This window comes from Podarcis erhardii, assembly GCF_964252035.2.
Source record: "Podarcis erhardii genome assembly, chromosome: 9".
NCBI classification, from domain to species: Eukaryota; Metazoa; Chordata; class Lepidosauria; order Squamata; family Lacertidae; genus Podarcis; species Podarcis erhardii.
In genome coordinates, this window is record NC_138512.1 from 61,645,342 (window position 1) to 61,668,814 (window position 23,473).

A 23,473-nucleotide genomic window follows, 5' to 3' on the forward strand; every position below is an offset into this window, starting at 1 on the left:
GGTCACAGAAGAATAAAGAACAGTTCCTTCCTCAGTTTTATCACAATCTTTAAGAAGAAGACAGAACTGGGGGGAGAGAGAAAGAAAAGACAAGGTAATAAAAAGAAATAAAGCAGAATTAACAATGCAGTTGTCTCAAACTGTCATGCTAGTTTTATATCTCACATTTAAAAACTGAATTTTCATTGGGGGGAAAGAAGCAAAGTAATTTAAGGATGGGGATTAAGGAAGAGGACGAGTAGGGCGGGAAGGGAAGGTGTCAGAAGTGAAGATTTTTTGAGAGAGACAAATGTGGTAAGAACAAGAAATATGAGCACCATATATACAGTGAACCAAAAGTTAGCATATATGATTTCGGTCCAGCACTCAGCCCTAACACACATACATACAGTCAACAGTGCTTGATACCAATTTGGGCAGATGGGGTAGATTTCAGAGAGGCAAAGATTTCATTACAGACCTATAGTGGACCATTTCATGTAATTGCTTTGATAAACAGACCTGTTTAACTTCAGCCGTAGAACTGCATCATCTGCTTTCCAAGACGTTCCCTTAGAGCAGTGTTCAGATGTTTTCCGAATGCAGACGATCAAGCAGAATGATTGTGCCTGCTAGCCCCATCTTGCCTGTTATATGCATTGGGTCAGAAAACTTCTACATCTGTATAAACTGTCCTTGAATTGGCAAGGTCCTCAGTCATAAAGGTAAAGGTTATGTAAGGGCAGTTAAGTGCACATTTAGTTTTCCAAATGAAGGTACAAAGGAGGCAGGGCCAGGGAACATGGGCAAGGTCTGGCGAGAATTGTATCTGATGGGCATCAGGTTGTGGATAGCTGGTCTATTTACATGAACATGTTGGTGCTGTCTTTTTCTTTCTCTCATACTCTTATCACTCTTAAGTATTCACCAGAACTTTGCCAAAGTGGGAGTGAATTAAGGGATTCCTCCTTTGGTGAGACATTCATGGAAAGTGGAGATGGCCTGAAGAGCTTTGACAGGACTAGTAATATTTCTCAGAGGGATTTTCACCAGACTCAATGCCAGCAGTCAGCAAAATCAGGGGGCTTGGAAGAGCTTTTCACTGTGCCACCTTTTGCCACTGTCCCTGACTCCTGGCTGGCTATGTTGTACCTCCACTGTTGAAAACAGTAAGCATCTGAATACTTGTTGAGAGGAGAGTTCTGTTTCACTCTGGTCCTGCTTGCTGGCTTCCCAAGCCTAGATCTGCTTTGCTTCAGGAAGACTGCTGGATCATGTGCCAATTTTGTGCCATGGATTTGCTTTGTGTCATGTCAAAAGTAACAATATGGTGCCTCTCAATATGTATAGAGATGAATTGCAGCTTACCCAACACATATATTAGGATGAGACTGGAGACAGGGTATGGTTTTTAGATTCTAAAATCCCAGTATTTACCCTTTTCTTCATTTTATTAAAATGATGTAAGAAATATAGGGAATACCCTAACCATCACTCTTTCAGGTGCATTAGCAGCACCAAAGTGACCTTCCATGGTGTGCAAACCTGGGCAATATGTATGGGGGTCCTGGGCTGCCCAGATGAAAAGACCCCCCCTCTCAGCCTCACTGATGTGGCCCAAAGGAAAGCAGAGCAATGTGTACCCTCCCAAATTGATGGGTTCTGTCTGCCCCTCAATTCCCTCTATAGCATGTGCAGAAAATGCCTTCTTGACCACTGGACCCACTGTTGGTCTTGTCCGCTCAAATAATTATACATAATTATGTGGCTCAGGAAACTACCATATGTATAGTCAGAGCATTGTTCCTTCACTGAGTGGCAGAGAGTTGGTTTATTCCAGAGTGTCAGGCACAAGACTTTCTAACTCTACCTGGAAATGTTTGAGATTGAATTTGCAAACTCTTTGCATGCAAAGCATGTGGTCTGGCACCATAGCCCTTCCTTTCCTATTGTGTCTTTTCTACTTTTGGAAAGTAAAGGTTTTCAAATTGGGGGATGTGTGAATTCCCTTTCTGTCCCATGATGTTTTGACTTTATTTGTGCTCACCATGGAAAAACAGCAGAAGCAGTACCATAAACGAGTGCAGAAGACATTTCATTACCAATTCTTAATTACTGGGATTTTATACTGTGCGCAGCACTTATTGTGCACTATGGGTCTCTGCAAACTCATGCAATTATTCCCCTACAATTAAGTTTGTTATGACATAACTTTAAATGGAAAGCACATGCTTCTGAGCCCTGGTGTTTGAATTTATGCAAATATATTAATGTATGCAAATTTGCAATTTCCTGGATTTCTCTCAGAGGTTACTGGCAGTTATTCAGTTGTGGATTTTGGGTGTATAAATGGATGAGTGGTGCTGATTCTTGTCTGCCAGGAACTAGATGAAACAATTAACTCATTTTAACTTCTTTTTTCACCATAGTGATCTCCTGGTGGGCAAGGACTGCTCAGTTTCATCACCCCTTCCCAGCAGGCCCTTTTTAATTGTTTATGACTATAGTCACTCAGCATGTTGAAGATATCAATGCTTCCAGGAAATAGAAATATGCCTGGAAACTTGGGCAGGATAGAGGGCAACTACCCCTCCCTTTGTTCCTGAAATAACAGCCATGGTTTTGCCCTACAGTGGAGGCAAATGATATATTTTGGCAAACTGACCATCTGAAGCAACCGTCCTCCAACCTTGGACATGGTTTCAGCACTTACAAACTGGTTCTAATTATCAGGTGCAACAAAACGAAACAAGTCCTAAAACCGAGAAGCTAAAATGAATGGTATTTAATATAGGGCCACCACAAATGTACTCTTAGGGATTGAGAGTGCTTTTGACCTATTGGCCTCAACTGGTCATATATTGTGGTCAAGTGGCAATACTACCTAGGCTTAACCATGGTCAACATGACTGTATTCTTGCAGACATAGGCTCAGATCCAAAGTAGAAGGAAGTTTATGAAAGGGGATTTTCTTATCCCTTCCTCCTGCAGCCCTATGCAGCCCCATAAAGCCTCTCTGGAGGGCTGAGAAACCACCCTCTGTGCTGCTAGATGGGGTGCAGAGAGCTGCTGTAGTAAAGGGAATTGATCAAAATTCAGCCACACCTTTCAGAAACCTTCTTCTGCTTGTGGTTCTATGGATCCAAACCATTTACTTATGCCTCATTTTCCTCTTCCTAAGCATAAATGTATAATTCTGAATTAAATGTACTGGCCTTTGGTGCCTTTTAGAACATCTCAGCATACTGGCTACTACTGAAGCATAAAAGGACTTGGATTAACTTCTACAGCAAGGAATAGCAAACATTCAGATATTACACAGGTGTTCTCTTCCCTAAGTTAACATTCTCCATGTGCAGCTTGTCTGTGATACAGCACCAGATGACCACAAAGAAAAGAAAATTAGCTATTCCATATGGTCTACAAAATCACATCATACACTCACACAATAAGTTCTGTGCCATCGCAGATGCTTTAACAGATTAAATTTTCTCTAACACACCTAGGAAGTTTTGTCATATTAGGGACTTCTACTGTATTAGCAAAGGCTAATAAGATTTAGCTTAGCTGACTTGATATAACACTGGAGAAATATATCACTTCCAGTTGCTGAAGCTGTACAGTTCCCTTTGTTATTTGGTCCAACAAGTAGTTTCTTTTACTTCTGAAAACTAATATTTCTGAAGCAAACCACCATTGCAAGGTTACCTTAACTGAATACATGTATAGCTAATAAATCATGATCATTTTCAAAAGCCAAGCTTGTGATCTAAGCAGAGACAAGCTGGGACTTGTTTAAATATTATATATGTGTTTGCAAGGCATATATATAATTAACATTTCCAGGTTTGCATGGCATCTTAAAATATTATCATACGATTTAAAGTCGCACTCTTTAAAATGTATTCATGCCATTTTTAAATTTATTCGTGCCATTTGGAAACACATCCCTTGATTACATACCTCTATGAAGATGCATGCAGAGTTACAGAGGGGCAGGCCATATGCCCATGCAATACTTCCAGAATCGTGTGTGCTAAGCAGTACTGGTGTGTCACAAGATGTCAAGGACAGGCAAGAGTCCAAAGGGTGGGCAGAGGAAGCAGGAGACAGGAGGATGAACCAGGGGAAGAAGCCAGCAATTTGTGGGATACTGTGCCAACCATGAGGCAGGGGGAAGGCAGTCAGATGGGAGAAGAAGAGGTGGGTGAAGAATTGCAGTAAGGCACAGAGGTGGAAGAGGCAATCCTAGAGATAGTTACATCATTAGAATCTCCTCTGTCTCCCCCCCACTGTTTCCCAGGACAAGGAGGGACTTAAGGTGACACGAGCAGCTGGAGCTGATGTGCAGCAGAACTTGCCAGTTGCTTGCATGTGTCACATCAGAAGAGGGGGTTTAAATGTGCTAATGGAGGTGTTGTCTGTCCATACACCCATATAGAGCCCACGTCTTCAGCGCCTGCATGGGCTGGGTGTCAGGAGCACCTTCACCAACCTTCCGATCACAGGAACGCAGGAACAGCAGAGCACAGCATTCCTTTGGAACAAGTCCTGGTGCAGTGGACTCACATTTACTATTGTGAGCACCTCAATAGTAGCAGAGCAATGGAAGCAAAACAGTGGAGGTTTTGTTGCATACCTTAATCTTATTACTACTGGTTAAACAAAACATAAGAACATAACAGACATGCACGAGAGTGTCAGCTCTCTCATACTGCCACCTAGTCTCTAGACAGATCAAAGAAAAACCAGCACTTCTAGGGACGGAAGTCTGGAAGAGTGGTTTCCACCCCCTCCTTTCTCTGATGCAGAAAGTAAAACAAACATGATTTGGTGATCTTTGCAATGGAAGGGATGAAAACACTGACATTGTCATGGCGCTGCTACACCTGTCTGGGTCAGGTCTAGGAACAGGTCTGAAGAAGGAGATGCTTAGCAGGAGATGCCTTTTGCAGGAGTTGTGCATGTGATTCTTTTACCTCAAGAGCTGGTGTGTGCTTTGCCAATAAAGACCTAAATTTACAATCACATGTCCTTGGATGGGTGTGCTCAGGACACAAGAGGAGGTTAAGAATGCCTTGAAATTTAAGCCCCCATCTTGAATGCAGCCACTATGCTATGGCCACTCTTCTTCAGAGGTTACAAGAAAAATTTGCTCCCCTTTCTGCTAATATCTAGACAGTGAATCATAGAACTGAAGGGACTTCAATGGTCATCCAGCTCCTCTGCAAATGCAGGAAATCCATCCAGTGCATGTTGCAACAAACCAAAGTAAAACCAATACTGGGGCATTTAGGTTGTCACAGAAGTGCTATTATTAAAGAAACATTTGTTTCTCAGCTTGAACAAACAATCAGCAACTGTAGCTCACATCAAATTAAAACGTTTCCAAACCTATTAGGCAAATATATGCATGCATTTAGAAGAATGATCACTTCCCAACTGTTGCAGTTCATCAGACTGATTTGGAACCTCCTGATGTCACTTTTTATATGCTACACTGCCAAGGCTAAACCTGTGAAAACAAGGAAAAAGGAAGCTTCAACCTAGAAACTACACTTCAGAATTAAAGCAGATTTCAAAATGCATATTGTGTTTCCCCATATTGTAAACAGGGGAGGAGACATTACAAGGACCACTTCCTAGAGTGGAAATTGCTCATGAACACACACAAAAAGGTGGAGAGAGTTGTGTCTGCAGTCCACTGCCCCTGCTCAGTTCAGTTCTGGAAACCACAGCAGCTATATTGTCAGTCTTTTAATTTCAAGGTGAAATGCTATTATGCATTTCCCCCAAAGTAGTTCATAATTTGATTGGCAAAATGTCAAGGATAATGAATCTTTTAAAAACAAAAACTGGCATACAACAGAGGCCCTAACAGTACAGTGCATCTCATTAAGTCCTCCCTCCCACCAGATAACACTGGGCTACATTTATATGCTTCGTTCCCTCTATTATTATAATATTGAAGGTGTTTTTGGCAGTGACTTTTTTAAAATTGAATTGGCATACAACGTAAGTGGCAGTATGCAAGTGTTTGCAGACAGTAATTAATTGCCGATTTTTTTCTGTGAAACTGGGAGCAAAAAATAAGGAGCATTCTTGGTTTTTGCTTGCCAGGACACACTGTGCAGTATAATTAAGGATATCTGTGCTACCTTTCTGAACTGCTAGGTCCTCAAAAGACTTTGACAAGCCCATGACACAAATGTACATATAATTTGAATATGCTAATTTGCATGCACATTTGATTCGGCTTTCAGAGGAGCAGAATATTTTAAAAAAAGTTGGGGGGAATGGGCCAAGAGACCTGGGACTCATTGTAATGGCTTTGGTCCCTGGGCCACTCTTTAAGAACACTCTGGCCACATACACACCATACGTTTGAAGCACATGGGTTGAATCATAGAATAATAGAATTGTAAAGTTGGATAGGACTCCAAGAGACATCTAGTCCAACCCTCTGCAATGCAGGAATCTCAACTAAAGCATCCATGACAGATGACCATCCAACCTCTGCTTAAAAACCTCCAAGGAAGGAAAGTCCACCATGATTCCCCTAAAGAATCATGGGAACCACCAAAGGTGCCAAGACTGAGGGGGCCCATTGCATGCCATGTGAAGTTGCATCGTTTGGAAGAGGACAAGTGCAGAACCCAGCACAGTGTGACTTCAATGGCCTGTAGCTCCTCCTCTTTGTTGCTCAGGAGGAGCTGACCACTGAAGCTGTGCTTCGCTTAGCTCTGCGCCTACTCTACCTCCTTATCATTGAGGCGGCTTGGCTCCTGGCCAACAGATATTGGGAAGGGCGAAGACAGCTCGGCCCCATAGAGTTGGCACCCCTGGGAACTGCAGTTTATGAAGGGTCTTGGAAAACATAGTTTAGTGATGGATAAGGGTTCGGGGCAGGGGGTGATGTGCTTTGATTGTGTGGTATGTATGCAGCGTGGCTCTCAGTAGGCTGGGCCAGGCTGCTGCAGTCCCACTGTTTTATACACAGAAGCAGAAAGCCCAGACAGAAAACCTTAGTTTAGCTGAATGTCAAACTGCACATTTTGAGATCCAGATACTGTTTAATTTACATTTCCTAGCAATCTTATACAGAGGTGAAAAAGGCCCAATGTGGGTCTGAGTCTTTTAGCAGTGTGGAGTTTTGGAAATTGCATTTTAAAATATTAACGTGCATACTCACGCAACACTTTTTTCGACCCCTTGTCAAAAACAATATGAGAACAAGTGCTGAAGAGTGGTGTTTTGACATCTCTAATGCTTTCCTGTTTGGTTAGTTTTGAAGTATTAAAGATGTGTAGGCTTGGACTATTAATCCTGAATGTGAGAGTGGCACCAAGACTCAACCTGAAGTTATGAAACAAAACATCAGCTGATGTTACCCTTGGTACCTGCCACCAAAAATTGTCGCATTTCTATTTGTCTGAGAGGGGAGGGGGCATTGTTATGCCTTGGATGCTCGAGTGGGGAATTTATGGACATTTTTAAATTATAAAATGGCTGTTCTTGTCAGGTTCCCAGTTTAAAATCCATTATGGGTCAGGAAGAGGATGCTAGTTAGTACTTTGAGGGGCAAATGTACAAAGTTGGTTGACATTCTGAGTCTTTAATTATAATTGTAGTTTAATGATAAATTTTGGAGCTATGGTTTTAGATTACTGATGTTTGTGATCACTGATCTGCTGTTTCAAAGTGCAAATTAGCAGCATTAGAATTCTGTTAGAATTTTGCTACAAGTGTTCCAGATTTTAAAATATCCAGATTTAACATAGCATCATTAAGTCCAGTGTACTGGGGATGATCTGCTACATATATTAACCTTGTTTTGTTGCTAGGTGAATTAAATGCTGTAAAAGTCTCTTTATTTATCTCTACCACTTTGCCTTAATCACTTTCTCAGTAAGGTGTATACAACTATATTGTAACCACTTTGATCATAGAAATGATAAATGTTAGTAACACCTTAGTGAATCTTGGGGGGTATTTCAATAGCAATAAGATGTGTCCCAGATTTCTTTAAAATATCTTAAGGAGTGTCATTTTCAGACATTCAAAGGTGCAAGGAGCAAAGCTGCAAAATTAGACTTTGCCTACTGTTCTAAGTCTTCATTGCAGTGCTAACTCCAGATGGCCAGAGAACAACAAACATAGAGACCAGGAGGCCAGCATAATATTTGCAAGAGACTGCATTAGAAGGAACAAACTTTAGTCAACAGTGTGCTGCTACCAAACTATATACAAACGTGAAACCAGTGAGATGAACCTAGTTTCCTTTCCCTGCTGGTCTCCCCCAGGACTGATCCAGCCAATACAACCATTTCTAGATCACTTTAATTCCTGCTTACATTATAACCAAGTCCTATGAGGGGAAAGGTTGAAGGAATTGGGCACGTTTAGCCAGGAAAACAGACAATTAAGAAAATTACAAGAAAAGGATTCAGACTAAACAATTAGGAAGCTCGAGCTGCTTGATAGCATCAATAATAATTTCATTTATGAATCACTTCCCATGAGCCATCCCAAAGCAATTCGCAATATAATAAAAACACATATAAAACAGTTACATGTATAAAAACCTGTAAAGCAATTGCATGTATGAAAATACTTATATATCACACACAGAGAGATTTTAAGGCAACAATAGCACATTCATAAAATCAATTCAAATCCAATACACATGCCAACTGGGATAAAACTCCCCATTTAGAAGGCTTGTTGAAGGAGGAAGGCCTTTAGCAAGCAGAGAAGATGCCTGCCTGGTATTTAATGGGAGTTCCCAAAGCTATCTTCCACCACATTAAAGGCGTTGCATGGAATGGACCTCCTGATTGGATGGTATCTGCAGGAGACCCTCTCCTGTAGAACACAGTGATTGGTTGGGTGTTTAAAGGAGGTAGATGGCCATGCAAGCGGTAATAGTGAAGCTGAAGCTAAGCCACAGCAAAGCAGGTCCTGGGAGTTCTTGATGGTGGGACTCTTCTGAGGTATGGAATTCAGCCAGTTTCTGACTGCACTGCCAGCCCTGCCTTCTTGTCCCTTTCCTTAGAGAGTATACATTGCTCTATGAGGGAAATGAACATTTCCCCCTTTAGACAAGACCTCAAAGTGTGTAGAAAAGTCCCAGGATCATTTTGCATCGACTCTGCTCCTTTTGAGTATCTAAAGCCAAGATGTATGCAACCATTTTGTTTTATTACCCAGCATTTTGACCCAACAGCATGTATGCTTCAAAGGTAAGGTCATGCAGCCTTTCCCATTCCCATGCTAACGAGCACCGTGTCTGCTGCTGTTAACAGTTCAAACAGCATTTCCTCCCAATTCTGAAATAAATATGGGGATATTGATTGTGTTCTGGCAGGACTGATTGTTCGAGAAGTCAGCATTGAGATTTCCCGCCAGCAAGTTGAAGAACTCTTCGGACCAGAAGATTACTGGTGCCAGTGTGTGGCTTGGAGCTCAGCAGGTACTACGAAGAGCCGGAAGGCCTACGTTCGTATCGCATGTAAGTATTCATGCTTCTGCATGGCTCTGCCTTGTTTGCATGATCAAACCTTGCATCACACTACTTAAGTCAAAAGGACTGAAGTTCCTTTTATAGGAGTATAAGAAGCTGCCTTACACTGAGACCATAGGCCCATACAACTCTGTATTGTCTGCACTCTCCAGAATTTCAGATAAGGAGTCTTTTCCAAGCTGTAACTGGAGATGCTGTACCGCTGAGCTATACCCTTTCTCTCAAAGGGAAACATATCTACACACTCTGCATTAGTGTAAGGTGTAGTTTGACCCTCAGTCTTCATTGCTGCTGGGAATGAAGGTTAGAAGGATAAGCCTTCATAGAAAAGGTGCACTATGAAGACATATCTGAATGCAAATCTCCATTGCACTACCTGAGATTTTAATTACTGATAAAACCCCAACACAATTACTTGTCAAACACAACCGGCAGAGCTTTTCAAATTTGTGGCTCACCTTCCAGTATTTATTTTCTCGGCTGAATGTACATTACAAAAACCCACAGAATAAGTGAGACTTTTAAGTCCACTGTGAACATTTCTTTCAGCACTGCAGATGAAATTAAAATGAATAGTGTTTTCCAAATTCACAAATCAGAATTGGGTATTTATTTCCCTTGACAGATACTTGAACTTAAGAGTCGTGCTATGTGGATCCATTAATCTGTCAGATTTGAAGTGCAGTGCAAGTAATGGTCTTCAACCCAGAGAAATTGCCTGTAGTCAAACAAACAGTTATTATATCCAAATAAACCTTCTGTCAGGATGTATGCAATCCCAGAGTGGAAGATTAGATATATGCAACCATTTCATTGCACTGTGAATAAAATCTGAATAAAGAATGGATGTGGCCTGTTTTGCCTTAATCAGAAGAGAATAAGACTGTAAAAAACCCTGTCTTTGCCCTATTGACACCCATATTAATATTAAATTTTCTCTTCTCCCATCACATCTGTACTGCCCTGCTTCTCCTGACACAATTCAAGGCAAGCAGATCTTAGAAACACAGATATCCATCTTATTATACAAATATTTAATTTTCATTAATTTTCAAAGGGAGGACTGTCTTTCAAATGCTGTATTTGCTCTGGAGACTCTCATTTCACTACCATGTGGATGAAATGAGTTTACCCTGACTTACAGTGGAAGTAAGCCACATTACTCAGAGTCAGGTTTTCTTTGCCTTTGGGGAAATGAAACAAAACAGCTTTTGGTGAATGCTCACTAGAAGCTGGCTATCTGTCTGGCATTTAGCCTGACATTTTAGTGAAAAAGAATTTCACTTCTAGTAATGTGAATGAATTATCCAGGAAAAAACCGTTATTGGGATGTACAGTTTTTCCAAGAGGTACTCTTGCTCTGGAGGCTATCAGAAGAATTCGTAAATGAGAAATTAAGGCACAGTGAGGTTTTAAAACTGAAAATAGGTCTTGTTCCTGTGCTCACTTATTTCATACTGACAATCATCCCTGCTTTTCCTGAATCACATTTAGTCTTATTTCCAATTATGCTTCTTGCTTTTGATTAACATTAGTCGAAAAGTAAAGATGAATAAGTGGTTGTCCAGTCTTTCTGAATAATTTCTAGTGGTGCCCCAACTGAGAGGAGCACAAAGGACTGCTTCAGATGTTCATAGATTAATAGGTTCATAGAATTGTAGAGTAGGAAGGGACCTTGAGGATCATATAGCCCAGGGATTGTCAACCTGGTCGCTACCACCCACCAGTGGCCGTTTTAGGATTCTAGGTGGATGGTAGGGGGTTCTACAGCATAAGCTGAATCCTCCTCCCACCAAGCACTGGTGGGCGGTAAGGAAATTTTACCATCAAGAAAGATGCATTAGTGGGCGGTAGGTATAAAAAGGTTGACTAGCTGCAATGTGGAAATATGCAGCTGTCCCATACGGGGATCAAACCTCCAAGCTTTGTTTTATCATCACCATGCTCTAATCAACTGAACTTTCCAGACACATGTTTTATCTCGTGATGGCTGCCTCATCAAGTGATGACTCCCGTATGTAAATATTCATCATCGCATACTTATTTTCATAGGATTCACTTTTGTATGACCTTACACACCACACTTTTCTATGTGTTTACACATTCAGATGCCAGCCATCAAGCGTACAGCAATCAAATGTAGAAAAAAAATCAAGTGATGTGCATGCATGTGTGAACTGGCAAATGATACAACTCCTTCACTATCTTAACTTTCCATCTGCAGTTACAAAAAAGAGAAAAGAATCAAAAATGGAAAAATAGAAAAGGGCAACCCAAATGAATCCTCTAGACCAGGCACGTTCAACAGGTAGATCATGATCTACTGGTAGGTCACTAGACATCTGTGGTAGATCACTGGTAGATCACTGCCCCACCAGGAAGTTTTGCCCTCAACAACTCACAGCTCAACAACTTTGACCTGAACCCCCCCTGCCAGTTTTTAACAGTAGCTCACTGCCAGTTTTTAACAGTCTCTTGGGAGTTGGCCACCCCTGCTCTAGACACATTGGCAAAGGGAGTTCTACTATTAAATGAGAAATGGGGTGATGCTCTCCAGCTTTACCCCTACATATTTCACCCAGGATGCTTGCCCAGAAAAATTATGTTAGTGGCTCTAGAGTTATATCAAGGGATAGGATCTGCAGGTGTTATTACATAGTCTATGGAGTGCAAAGCTCTGCAGTATACTACATTTTCCACATTTAAGATCCCAGGGTACTCTAGTTGACAGGGTCACAGGGCTTGGCAGGAGTCTTTGGGGTTTTGTCTGAGACCCTGAAGAACAGCTGCCAGTCAGATGATTTCTTCATGCAATGCATAGTTAGTTTATGGAACTTGCTGCAGCAAGATATGACAGTGGCCACTGGCTTTGATGGCTTTAAAAGGGATCAAAAGCATCCATGGAGAATAGTGTATCAATGGCTATTAGCCGGGAGAACTAGAAAGAATCTCCAGATTCAGAATATATATGGATTCCAGTTGCCGGAGGAGAAACAGCAAGGGAGAGCTTTTGTCACTATGTTGTGCTTGTGGGCTGCTGAGAACCATCTGGACAGCAGCTGTTAAGAAACAGAATGCTTGACTAGACATTTCATGTTCTGATCCAGCAAGGTTCTTCTTTTGTTCCTACAAGATTTTGTAGAGCAGGGGATCTGCAAAATGTTTCTGTTAAGTATCCATTCATTCACTGAAAGCCTTTTCACAGGCTATAGTAAGGTTTAGAAGGGCAAGCAATTAAATGACAACTGAGCCCTCGTGTATTCCAGGAAACCCTAACGTAAGTATTTAACAAGACATATATATCTGGCATTCTGCTGAGATTATACTTCTAGTAGCAAACAAATATTGCAGCCTTTGGGGACTTTCGTGACAGATGAATGCTAAACCTATCCCTTCCAAGTGCTAGCAGTGAGCCCAAGATCAATTTAGAAATGTTTCATAAGTTTATTCTAAGATGATAAAAATAAAACTACATTAAATTATGAAGTGGATTTCAGTGCCTTGTCAGGGAAAGTGTGAAAGATTGCTACCATGTTACATTTAATTGGCATTATTGTGATCTAATGTAACAAGGCAAAATTGTTAAAGCCATGTGTATGTAATCACATGTCATTTGCAGTGAGATATACTGATGTCAGCTCTTCCTTGCTAAGCTGAAATTCTCTGAATGCTTCTCATACGTTCGATTTATTGTTTCAGTCATGCGCTGGTTGGCTTTTACAACAGCAGCACACAACACCATCATGGTTCCTGGTCAGCTGACAACTGCAAGCTAATTGGGACAATACCATGAACTTTTCATGATAGAGTTATGTTGTCCAGTGTTTATAATTCAATACACTTTTATTTGTTTTACAAATAATATTGCATATAAAATTGTCATTCAGATTGAAGTGACGGATCTTTCAAGCTACTCTTTTAAGAGAGGAAGAAAAACAAAAACAAACTATGAAATGCAAAATGTGATAGTACCAAGGTGACATTGGGTGTATTGCGCTCTCCTAATTTAGAAGTGAGTTTCAGTTTCTGATATTAAAATTTATGCTTTCAGGCTTCTTTGTGCAAGTGAATTACTGTTCTCAGTTATGTTGGATAATTAGCCAGTGCCAAATCCTTCAGCTTCTGTTGACAGATTTTTTGTTGTTGTGTTATCAAACCCTTGGCCTGAAATGAGAAGTGGCAGAGGTACGTTTACTGAAAATTTAATGAGAGTTCTTTTCACATTTCAATATACAGAACTGTGCTAACAAGTCACACCCAACTTAACTTACAATGGGGACACATAGATAGAGGTCCTGACCACAACAGCATAACCTCCCACTTCTGCTGCTCCACTCCTGGTACACAGAGCCACACCACCTCCAACCGTTTAAAAGTTAGATATCTATCATAGCTAGGACCCATTGACAGGTTTATTCTTTATGAAGTTGTCTAATCCCTTTTTAAAGCCTTCCAAGTTGACAGTCATCACTATATGCCATGGTAAAGGTAAAGGTAAAGGTACCCCTGCCCATACGGGCCAGTCTTGACAGACTCTAGGGTTGTGCGCTCATCTCACTCTCTAGGCCGGGAGCCAGTGCTGTCCGCAGACACTTCCGGGTCACGTGGCCAGCATGACAAGCTGCATCTGGCGAGCCAGCACAGCACACGGAACGCCGTTTACCTTCCCGCTGGTAAGCGGTCCCTATTTATCTACTTGCACCCGGGGGTGCTTTCGAACTGCTAGGTTGGCAGGCGCTGGGACCAAGCGACGGGAGTGCACCCCGCTGCGGGGATTCAAACTGCCAACCATGCGATCGGCAAGTCCTAGGCGCTGAGGTTTTACCCACAGCGCCACCCGCGTTCCATATGCCATGGTAGTGAATGTCATAGGGTTTCTTTTACAGCAGCTGCATGCTGGGTTAATGTCATCAAGTTATCCACTGCAACTCCAAGATCATCACCAGTTCAGATCCCATTATACTGTTTCAGACCATTGGTCCATCTAGCTCAGTGTTTGTTAACAATGACTTGCAGTGGCTTTCCAGCATTTCAGACAAGAATCTTTTCCACCCTACCTGGAGATGCTGGCAGATTGAACCTGGCATATTTTGCCTAAAAACCATATGCTCTTTTGAGCTTCAGTACTTCCCCTGTAATGGCAAATGAACTGTCCTTCTGTGGATTGATAATTTGGCTTCCATACTGGCCATGTAAGCTCTCAGCACAATGATCAGATCCATATGAAGTGGGATCATTCTCAAGCACCATTTGATGATGACAAAAGGCAAGGAGTGATGTGTCTAAGCCACAGTTTCTGCAACTGATGCTCACAGGACACCCTAAGTTTCTAAGAATCCAGGAGTGACCAAAATAACTGTCTGAAGGAGCATGCTGAAGCTAAAGAGCTGATTTATCTGGACTGATAAATTGTCTGGATGGTAGGTCAGCAGTAAAACATATAGGTGTAGCTTGACATGCTCAGCTATGTCTTGTGCATATATACTAGTGCATGGGTACTTATATGAATTTGGGGGACATTATGGCGACTAAAAGTCAATGGGTGGCAAGTGCTTCTGGGGGAAAATAAAAAGTTTCAATCAATTCCAGCTCTAAACCTCTTGCTTCTCTAATAAACCAAAATCTCTCAAGTCACATCTGGTTTAGCAGCACTTTTTATACTTTGTTGTCTTCCCGTTTCATCTATGTCTACGAAACTAGTACTCTAGCTTAGATTGATTAAATTTCAGCCAACACCAGTTGTAAGCAGTCGCTCTTTGTGCTGTTTCAGCCTTTGCTTTAAAACTGCTATGCCACAGATGCTTAAGAGCCCATAAGCATTTTTTAAAAATGTTTTATTTGAACCCAGGTTGATAATTAGTAGATTTACTAATGAGCTGAATTTGGTGGCTACTTGTTAGCAGTGGCATCCAAAAATTAAATGTGCTCTGGACTGAGGAATAAAACAAGCAAAATGCATTTGCTAAACAGCATAATGGGCCAACATCCTCACTGTTTCAAACATATCCATGCACTGGCGGAGGAAGAAGAGTGGGGGGGGGAGCGTACCACCCCTGGCAGCGCGATTCCCAGGCTGCCATCACAGCTGCAAGCCACGCCCCCAGGATGTGTGTCACGCTCCTGTGGGCGGTGCGCCACGCCCCCAGGACGTGCTCCAGCCCCGCCCCCACCTGCTTTCCCCCCCTAGTGCCCAGAGCATGTAGTGCCAAACCACTGTATCCATGGTTCGGGGATTTACAGTCTGATTCTATTCACATTGATCTACTAAACTCAGAATGCACATGTAGCAGTCTCTCTCTTGGCCTCTCTCTCTCTGCTAGAAATATCTAGTTGAATAACAAGACAAATTGTCTTTACCCCTCCCCAAGTCAAATGCAATGTCAAGAAAAGTGCCCATAGTCAGACTAGTGGCCCTGCAAAGCCTTGTTTCGTTGTTAGTCTCTATGCCTCCACTCTCTACTTTTCTGTGCACTTGGGTGGAATTCAGTCTTGTGCTATTACAAATATTTCATGTGTGCAAGCATTTCAGCTTGTAATATGGAATGGTCCCCTCTCTGCTCCTTCTGTGCGCTGTTCTAGGGGTTCTCCCAGCTTCCCGACAAGCCACTTTCAAGGGGTGTTCGGGAAGGAGAGGGAGAAAGCCCCATTGCACAAGTAGACGTCCTTGAGCAGGGCTTCCATTGAAGTGGCTCATTAGCCATATCCTGCCCTAGATCCCTGTACTCCTGTTCTCTAGGTCCATGGGCTTTGCAAGAAGGTGGGCTCTCTAAATGCTGCCCAGAGAGCCCTAAAGAGCTCTGGATGGTTTTGTTGCTGTTAAAGCAAAGCAGCAGATAGTTTCTTTAAAAAGTTGAACTCTTTATCTTTAATAAACAAAAACAAAAAAACTTCCACTGCTTTGATTGGAGGAAAAAAAAATCTTCTGCAGAGAGCATGAAGGATTACTGCATTTTATAATGCCTGTTAGAGGGTGCTTCATTCAAACACAAAGCTAAGCTGGCCGGGGTAAAAGCTGCTAAAGTTCAAAAATATGTACAGGCAAGAATACACACCACTCTGCCTGAGACCCTTTGTTGGAGGGAACATCTCCCTAAGGGTTTACTCCTGCTCTCTGCCATTTTTGTGGGGGCTGCCCTTTACCTTTTGGCAGAAACATAGATGTATTTGGCTGTTGGCCTTTTCTAAATGTTGGGATTTTGTTGTCTCAATTTTTTGAAAATTGCATATCTTTCTTACTTGAATTTTGTATTGTGTATGGCCCTTTGGTGGTATTATTATTATTATTATTATTATTATTATTATTATTATTATACCCTGCCCATCTGGCTGGGTTTCCCCAGCCACTCTGGGCAGATTACAGAATATAAGGGGACTTTTGGAGTCTTTTTTGGCTGAAGGCAGCATAGAAATGAATTCCAACAATGCATTTATACACATGAGTGTATGTTACAGATGAAGCCAAAGCCCAGCTATGCGTTTCCCTCCCACCCCTAGGTTGTGGCCTGAATACCATGTGCCACAGAAGTAAATATATTAATGATAATTGAAGAAACTGTGAGTGGGGAGAGAAGCTTTACACACATAATTGGGTTGTGTACACGCAGGTTTCTCCTATGAGTCAAGTCAGGAATATTATCTTCGTATGTCTAATGCCTTGTTTTGACCAGACCAAACCATGTACCGTATTTTTCTGTGTATTAGATGCCCCCATGTATAAGACACCCCCTATTTTTGGAGACTCCAAATTAAGAAAACACCCCTCAGCACTACCCGTATATAAAACAAACCCCAATTTTAAGCCTAATTTTTTGGTTTTAAAAAACCTAGTCTTATACATGGAAAAATACGGTAATCTGCAATCTATTTGTTCCAGAGGAAAGCTACTAATGTAAATGGACTGCAGTCAGTATAGTGTGAATGCAGAAAGTAGTGGGAGAAAAAAACATAATACTTTTATTCTACATCTCACTTGCCTAGGGATTTTTTCATTTTTAATAAGTACTATTATGAAGAGTGTTATATTTGGCAGGAGGAAAGATAAACATAAAATGCTCAGTTTGCCTCTACTTTCCTATAATGGCTGCTTCTGGCGATTTCCGGACAAGCCAAACTGTACTACCATGACAGAATTAGTGCTTTTTAGTAATAAATAGTGATGTTTAGGTAGTCATTTCATAGCATGAAATTCAGGGTGGTGCCAGCTGCTATAAACAGAATCACCATTTGTGGGTTGCCCCACACATGGCGTCAGTACATTCCTCCCAAAATTGTTTTCTGGACATGTGATGAGTATATAGTTAGGGAAGGAGCCAGTGAGTAACCCATACAGGGAATCAGACTTTATGCTAATGTTCATCATAAGCTAACTTCAATAGTCTATTTTTAGGGGGAGGGGAATATATAGATATTGACTTGCCTCCAAATAATGTGACATTATTTTTCTTTTTTAAATTAGAAGGACTCTCTTCTTGGCAGCTTGCTGTCTTCCATGGTAAACATTTTGTGCTGTGTTGGGTTGGGTTAGGTTGAGTTCACTAATTCATGGATAATAATAATGGACCCAGCTGTGTAAAAATATAAACTAACTGTAAGATTATTTGGGGAGGGGGGCAATTCTGCTGGAGAGTTATACAACTTCAAATTAAAGTCTCCCGCACATCTCTCGCTGGATCTGTTTGTCCTCAGAAACCTAGCGATTTAATTTCCACATCGGCTAACTGCGTGATAGTGAAAGAGGAAGCTTATTTCAGGAAGCTGAATATCAGCTAATGATGACCTAGTTTGCTCCCTTACTATTCTAAGCAACACCTGGTCAGGTTGTGTTGAAAGGGTGCTAGCAACAGCTTCAAATACTGAGACTTGAAACAGATATTCTACAGTGACCGTTGCTTTAAAAAGGAAAAGAAGGAAGGGGTGTGTCAGAAACGCTTTCACAAAATGACTAACAAAATTCAGTAATTCTAAATTAATTCATGTCAAAAGAGCAATCCAGTCTACTTCTGGGACATCATTAGGACTGCAAAGTCCATTGTCACTGTCAGTTTATTTGCATATTGCATTTTCTGCTAGTAAATCTGTGCTCAAAGCAGTTTTCAGAAAAAATAAATAAATTTAAATACAGTACTGTAATACAATAACAATACATAAGGATAATAATACATGCAATATCACTGCAACACAACTGTCAGAGTTGCCTCTAGGTCCCAGCTCACAGAGGACCAACGCTAGTCAGTAATAACGTATAAAAGTCTTTATTGAAGATTAGTTTCCATTTCCAAACCGCAGCGTGCAACTCTACGTCTTAGAACCTAGACCGGCGAAGCTCCATCTGAGTCTCCGCCCCCTAGACACCAGTTTAAGACTCTAGCCTTACTCCACCTCTTCCGTTGTTCTTTCCTCCTCTGGGTCCTTCTGCCCCCTGGGGTTTCATCCTTTCTGGACTCTTCTGACGCTGACCCCCCTGAGTCTTGCCCCTCCTTCTGGCGGGCTTTAGGACCTGGTTCCCTATCCGGGCTACCTGCTGTGCCGCTCGCCTGTACATTTGAACTTGGCGCGCGCGCCCAGCCGGTAACTTTCCTCTTGACCGTTTCCCCGCTCTCCGATGGAGGCGTGGTCAATCCTGACTCATCTCCTCTCGCTGGTGGTGAGAACACTGGTCCCGATGCCTGGGACTCCTCCCCCCCACTGCGCTCTGGTGGGGAAGCTGGTCCTGATTTCCAACTGCTGCTCTGGGAGTCCCCGCTGGTCCCTTCCTTCTGGGGTTTCCCCCTTGGCACCCCCCTTGCCCTGGCCATCGGCGCTCCCTTCTGTGAATCTTCCGATTCGCTGGAGAGGCTCATGGAATCCCTCTGACCACTGTCACCGCCTACACTCCCCTCGGATTCCTCCCCCTCGCTCTCCATTTCCTCCCTCTCCTGTGCCTCTGCTCCTGAGCCCCTGACAACAACACTTATAATTAGTAAACAAATAACAGTTCATTTTAACATATATAAACATTGAACAAAGCATAGAGCATACTAATAGGTCAAGTCAAAATACATTGCACCATTTCTTCCAAAGAAGTTCAGGGTGGGGTAATGATCCTTTGAGCTGTCGGACTAATGATCCTTAACATGCAGTTCAAGGCCCCACCTTCTTCCATCATCCTAGTCCATGACACTTTTCGTACTGAGTTGCATATCTTCTGCTTTGCAGTTCATTGTGCATTCCTTCCAACCTGCCTTTCCTTTACTCAAATCCCGACCTTCTCCCCACCCCCCAAAAGCTTGTAAAAAAAGCACACTGCAAACCTCTATCAAATGTATGGTTGTGAAAATGAGCTACAAGGTTTTAAAATTCTGTCAGTTCTTTTGGATGATCTAGAAAATTAAATAAATATATCTTTATAGTGTATATTGAAATCAAATCAAGAGTAGCTAAAAAATGCCTTTTGAACGAAGATATCAATATTACTTTTCTGATTGATTAGTCTTCCTTTCAGGAAAAAAAATAACTTTCCCCCAAAAGAATTAGTAATTACATGTTGAATATTGACACTCAACATTCTGCTGACACTATTCTGCAGTCCAGTGCTTATATGTTATCTTTTCTGAAGTTGATTTTCATATCCCTGTCTTTATAATGCAGACCATGTTGTGAGGACAAAGATTGATGGGCAGCAGAAGATTATATAGCAACATATTAAAAGAATAAGGCAAAGTCAATGAGATAAACTAATAATGAAGGGTAAAGAACAATAGACTTACTAAATTTCCATAGTGCCTAAATGAATACAGTCGACGGTCCTTGCCTGGTGTTGCTGCTGCCACACTAAACATTTCATTTCTTACAAATGTAAAAGGAGTATTATGTGGCACCTGTAACAGACCCAGTTCTGCAGATCAAATCCACTAAGTGGGCATACATGAGGTAAAGTCATATCACAAGTAAACTGATCCCAAGCTGTTAAGGGCTCTATATACTAATTGTAATAGTACTAATTGTGAACTTGATCTAGTAGCAAATTGGCAGCCAGTACAGGGCTCCAAGCAGAGGTGTTACATGCCAATGGGGTTTCACTCCTGCATGCAATTGTGCTGCAGCATTCTGCACTAACTGCAGCTTCCAGATCAAGCTCAAGGGATGCCCCACATAGATCAGTAATCCAATCTTGAAGTATCTCGACTATCTCTTTCACAATTTCTGTTGATGTAAGGATAGAGGATAAATTGGGTTCTGAGTGGGGAAGCATGACAGAACAATTAACATGTTGCAGAATATGCCCCACCCCCAAAAAAATAAACCCAGCTAGTCTGGATGCAACCTTAGTTATCACAGTGTTGGATTCTTTAGGATTTTTTTCTTCATTCTAAATTTGGTGTATGTGAACTCTTTTGATCAATAATGCAAGTAGACATTTGTGTTTAATAACTATCAAACATCTGTGTATGGTATTATCTCAGTCAATATGCCTACAGCTAAAGAAAGCAGAGCAAAGTTATCAGTTCAATCAACTGACGCAATGAGAGCAGAAAATTCTTCTAAAGTAAATGTTATTAAGGGGTTGTTAGAAAACTGGAAAAGATTCCTGATCTCATAAACTACAGACACAACAATAATCCCTACCTCAAAGATTTCAGACTGGGATACCAAGTTAGTATTTGATGGTTGATTGTCTCCTGCTAGATTCCATTTTAAGTAGCCTTTCTCAGCTGAGATGAATTCAAACTTGCTCTGATTACTCTTTAATGAACACTGGTAAACAACAGACTAATTTACTCAAACAATAAGAATGGAAGCGGGGGGGAAACTGCATTCATAGTGAGATGTTCATGGAACAAGTGAAAAGTGGTGTCTTCTGTTTAAAATAAGCAAAGGAGAACAGCCAACAACTGACTTTCCAGACTTCGCCAATGGATCTCTAATAATATTCTTCTTCTTAATTGGCGATCACTCGTAGCCAAGTAACATTGTCTTCCATAAACACAGTTTTAACAATGAGTCCGTATGTGACTGTGATATTTATAAATACATGACCATTTACTAAAAGAGGAAGGAAGGAAGGAAGGAATTGAGAGAGAGAAAGGTTATCTGAGAATTTGTAGTCCAACAACTGGGCAGGCAGCTGAAAAAGCTTATGTGCTATCCATCATTTGGCAGGGATCACCTGTGTATGCTGTTCAGGGCTTTAAAAGAAGAAGGGATATACCCAGCCATAGACATAACTGGAGATGACTAATTGTTCAAAACAGCCATGTATTGAACTGCATTTTAAGTTAACCATGCATTTTAAGTTAACATGGTTAACTTAAATAACCAAATTGACACTTGAAGGGGTGTGTGGTGGATGATTCTCACTGCTTGTGCAAATTCAGTACAGTAATATTCTTTCCCATCACTGCCCCTTCCTAACAATACAGACTTTGACTTCAGTAGGACTATGTACAATTTTGGATTTCTGATAAGTATAGCAGCTAGTAGTGGTGGCTGCTTGTATGTCACACACAAAAAATCTGCCCAGAAGATAGGATTATAGGTAATCCATTATAAATAAAGTTGTTGTCCCGTCCCCCCGCCATGCCAAAAAACAAAACAAAAACAAAACCTACTGGAATCTTGACTTCCATTATGCATGTGCTTAAAAGAATGTGAATAAATTCATACTATAAGCTTCTTGGGTCTTTAAAGTTATTTTCTTGAAATCAAGTGTAGAAAATGGAGCTTAAACGCCATCAGTTTGCTTTAAATCAAAGTTTCAGTCAAAGAAAAATGCATATAAAAGCCCTTCTTGTTTTCTGTAGACTCCTGCTATGTTTGTTTTAGAGGGAAAGTCCTAGGTAGAATTACTGAAAAGGGCATGTGAGAGGAATAAGGAGTCTTTAAGGTCTACCAAGGGCAAAAATCCATCTTTCTCTGACAGTAATGCACCATTCTTCAGTATGTTCCTGGTTTACATTTAATTCCTAGCTGACAAGTGTCCGTTTTTCATGCCTATTCATTAGTCACCCTTGCATTAGCACTGCCTTGAAGGCATCTCACCTGCCTCTTATCACATTTCGCGCAAAATGATAAAAGATATCCTTTAAGTTTTACCCACAACCCCCTTCCATCACAGTGAAGTCCAGCCAAAAAAATAAAATAAAATAATACAGGAGGAGATTAAGTGGCAATTTTGCACAAAGGGGAATTCCTTGTGGACTATGAATTTAAAGAGGAAATGATGTTTGGAAGTAAAGTGTGAGTAAAAATCACATAGAGGTGGAATATTTTCAGAAAGTTAAATATTGAATCCACACAGTGTTTAAGATTTCAGAAAATTACAAGGACACAAGGAACCTTAAGAGGAGGAGGAGAGGCCAGTACTCAGTAACATATAATAATTTGCTGTCCTCCAGATGTTGTCAGACTGCAACTGGGGCTCATGGGAGTTGTAGTCCAATGACATCCAAAGGGCACCAGGTTGAGTAACATTGCACTACATGCTTTCCTTTCTAAACCCTCAGAGTTGGTCCCTGGTATTTTACAATGTGATTGATCTCCATTAATTGGGCTAAAATGAAGCCCTCCCAAAAACAGGGGGAATCCTGGGTTAAACTGTCCTGGGTTAGGCAACTCTTAACTTTAAATATTTCTCTAGAGCTTCAAAATCATTGTAACACTAGGGCCTTCTTCTACATTTTGACATCTGTTGATTCAAATGCAGTATTTCTGTAAATTCTGAATGTTTGTCATATCAGGTATGTTTTTTCCATGAGAATAATTTGCATCTCCAAGAAGAATATAGGTTGGTGAGATATGATTGAGCTGGATATTAAGTTCCTGACTTGACTCTCTCTTTTTTAGTAATTTAAATGAAACTTTAATTTTTGTAACTTTCTTTATTTGACTAGCTTTGAAAAGAGAGTAAAATCTTGCTGCTGTTTGAGGGATTTCAGTCACAGAGAATGGCATTCACAGAAACTCACTGTGAAATTGCCACCTGCAGCTCTGCAC

The 23,473-nt window shown here is 41.2% G+C and overlaps 1 protein-coding gene across 3 annotated transcripts in view; it reads left to right on the top strand.

The window, feature by feature from the left end:
- Positions 1-23,473, top strand: part of UNC5C (unc-5 netrin receptor C) — a 306,008-nt gene that overhangs the window by 197,465 nt on the left and 85,070 nt on the right. For all 3 annotated transcript variants that reach the window (XM_081876731.1, XM_081876732.1, XM_081876730.1), the window contains exon 3: positions 9,347-9,490. In XM_081876731.1, coding sequence (XP_081732857.1) covers positions 9,347-9,490 — 144 coding nt within the window. The remainder of the gene's footprint in view (positions 1-9,346; positions 9,491-23,473) is intronic.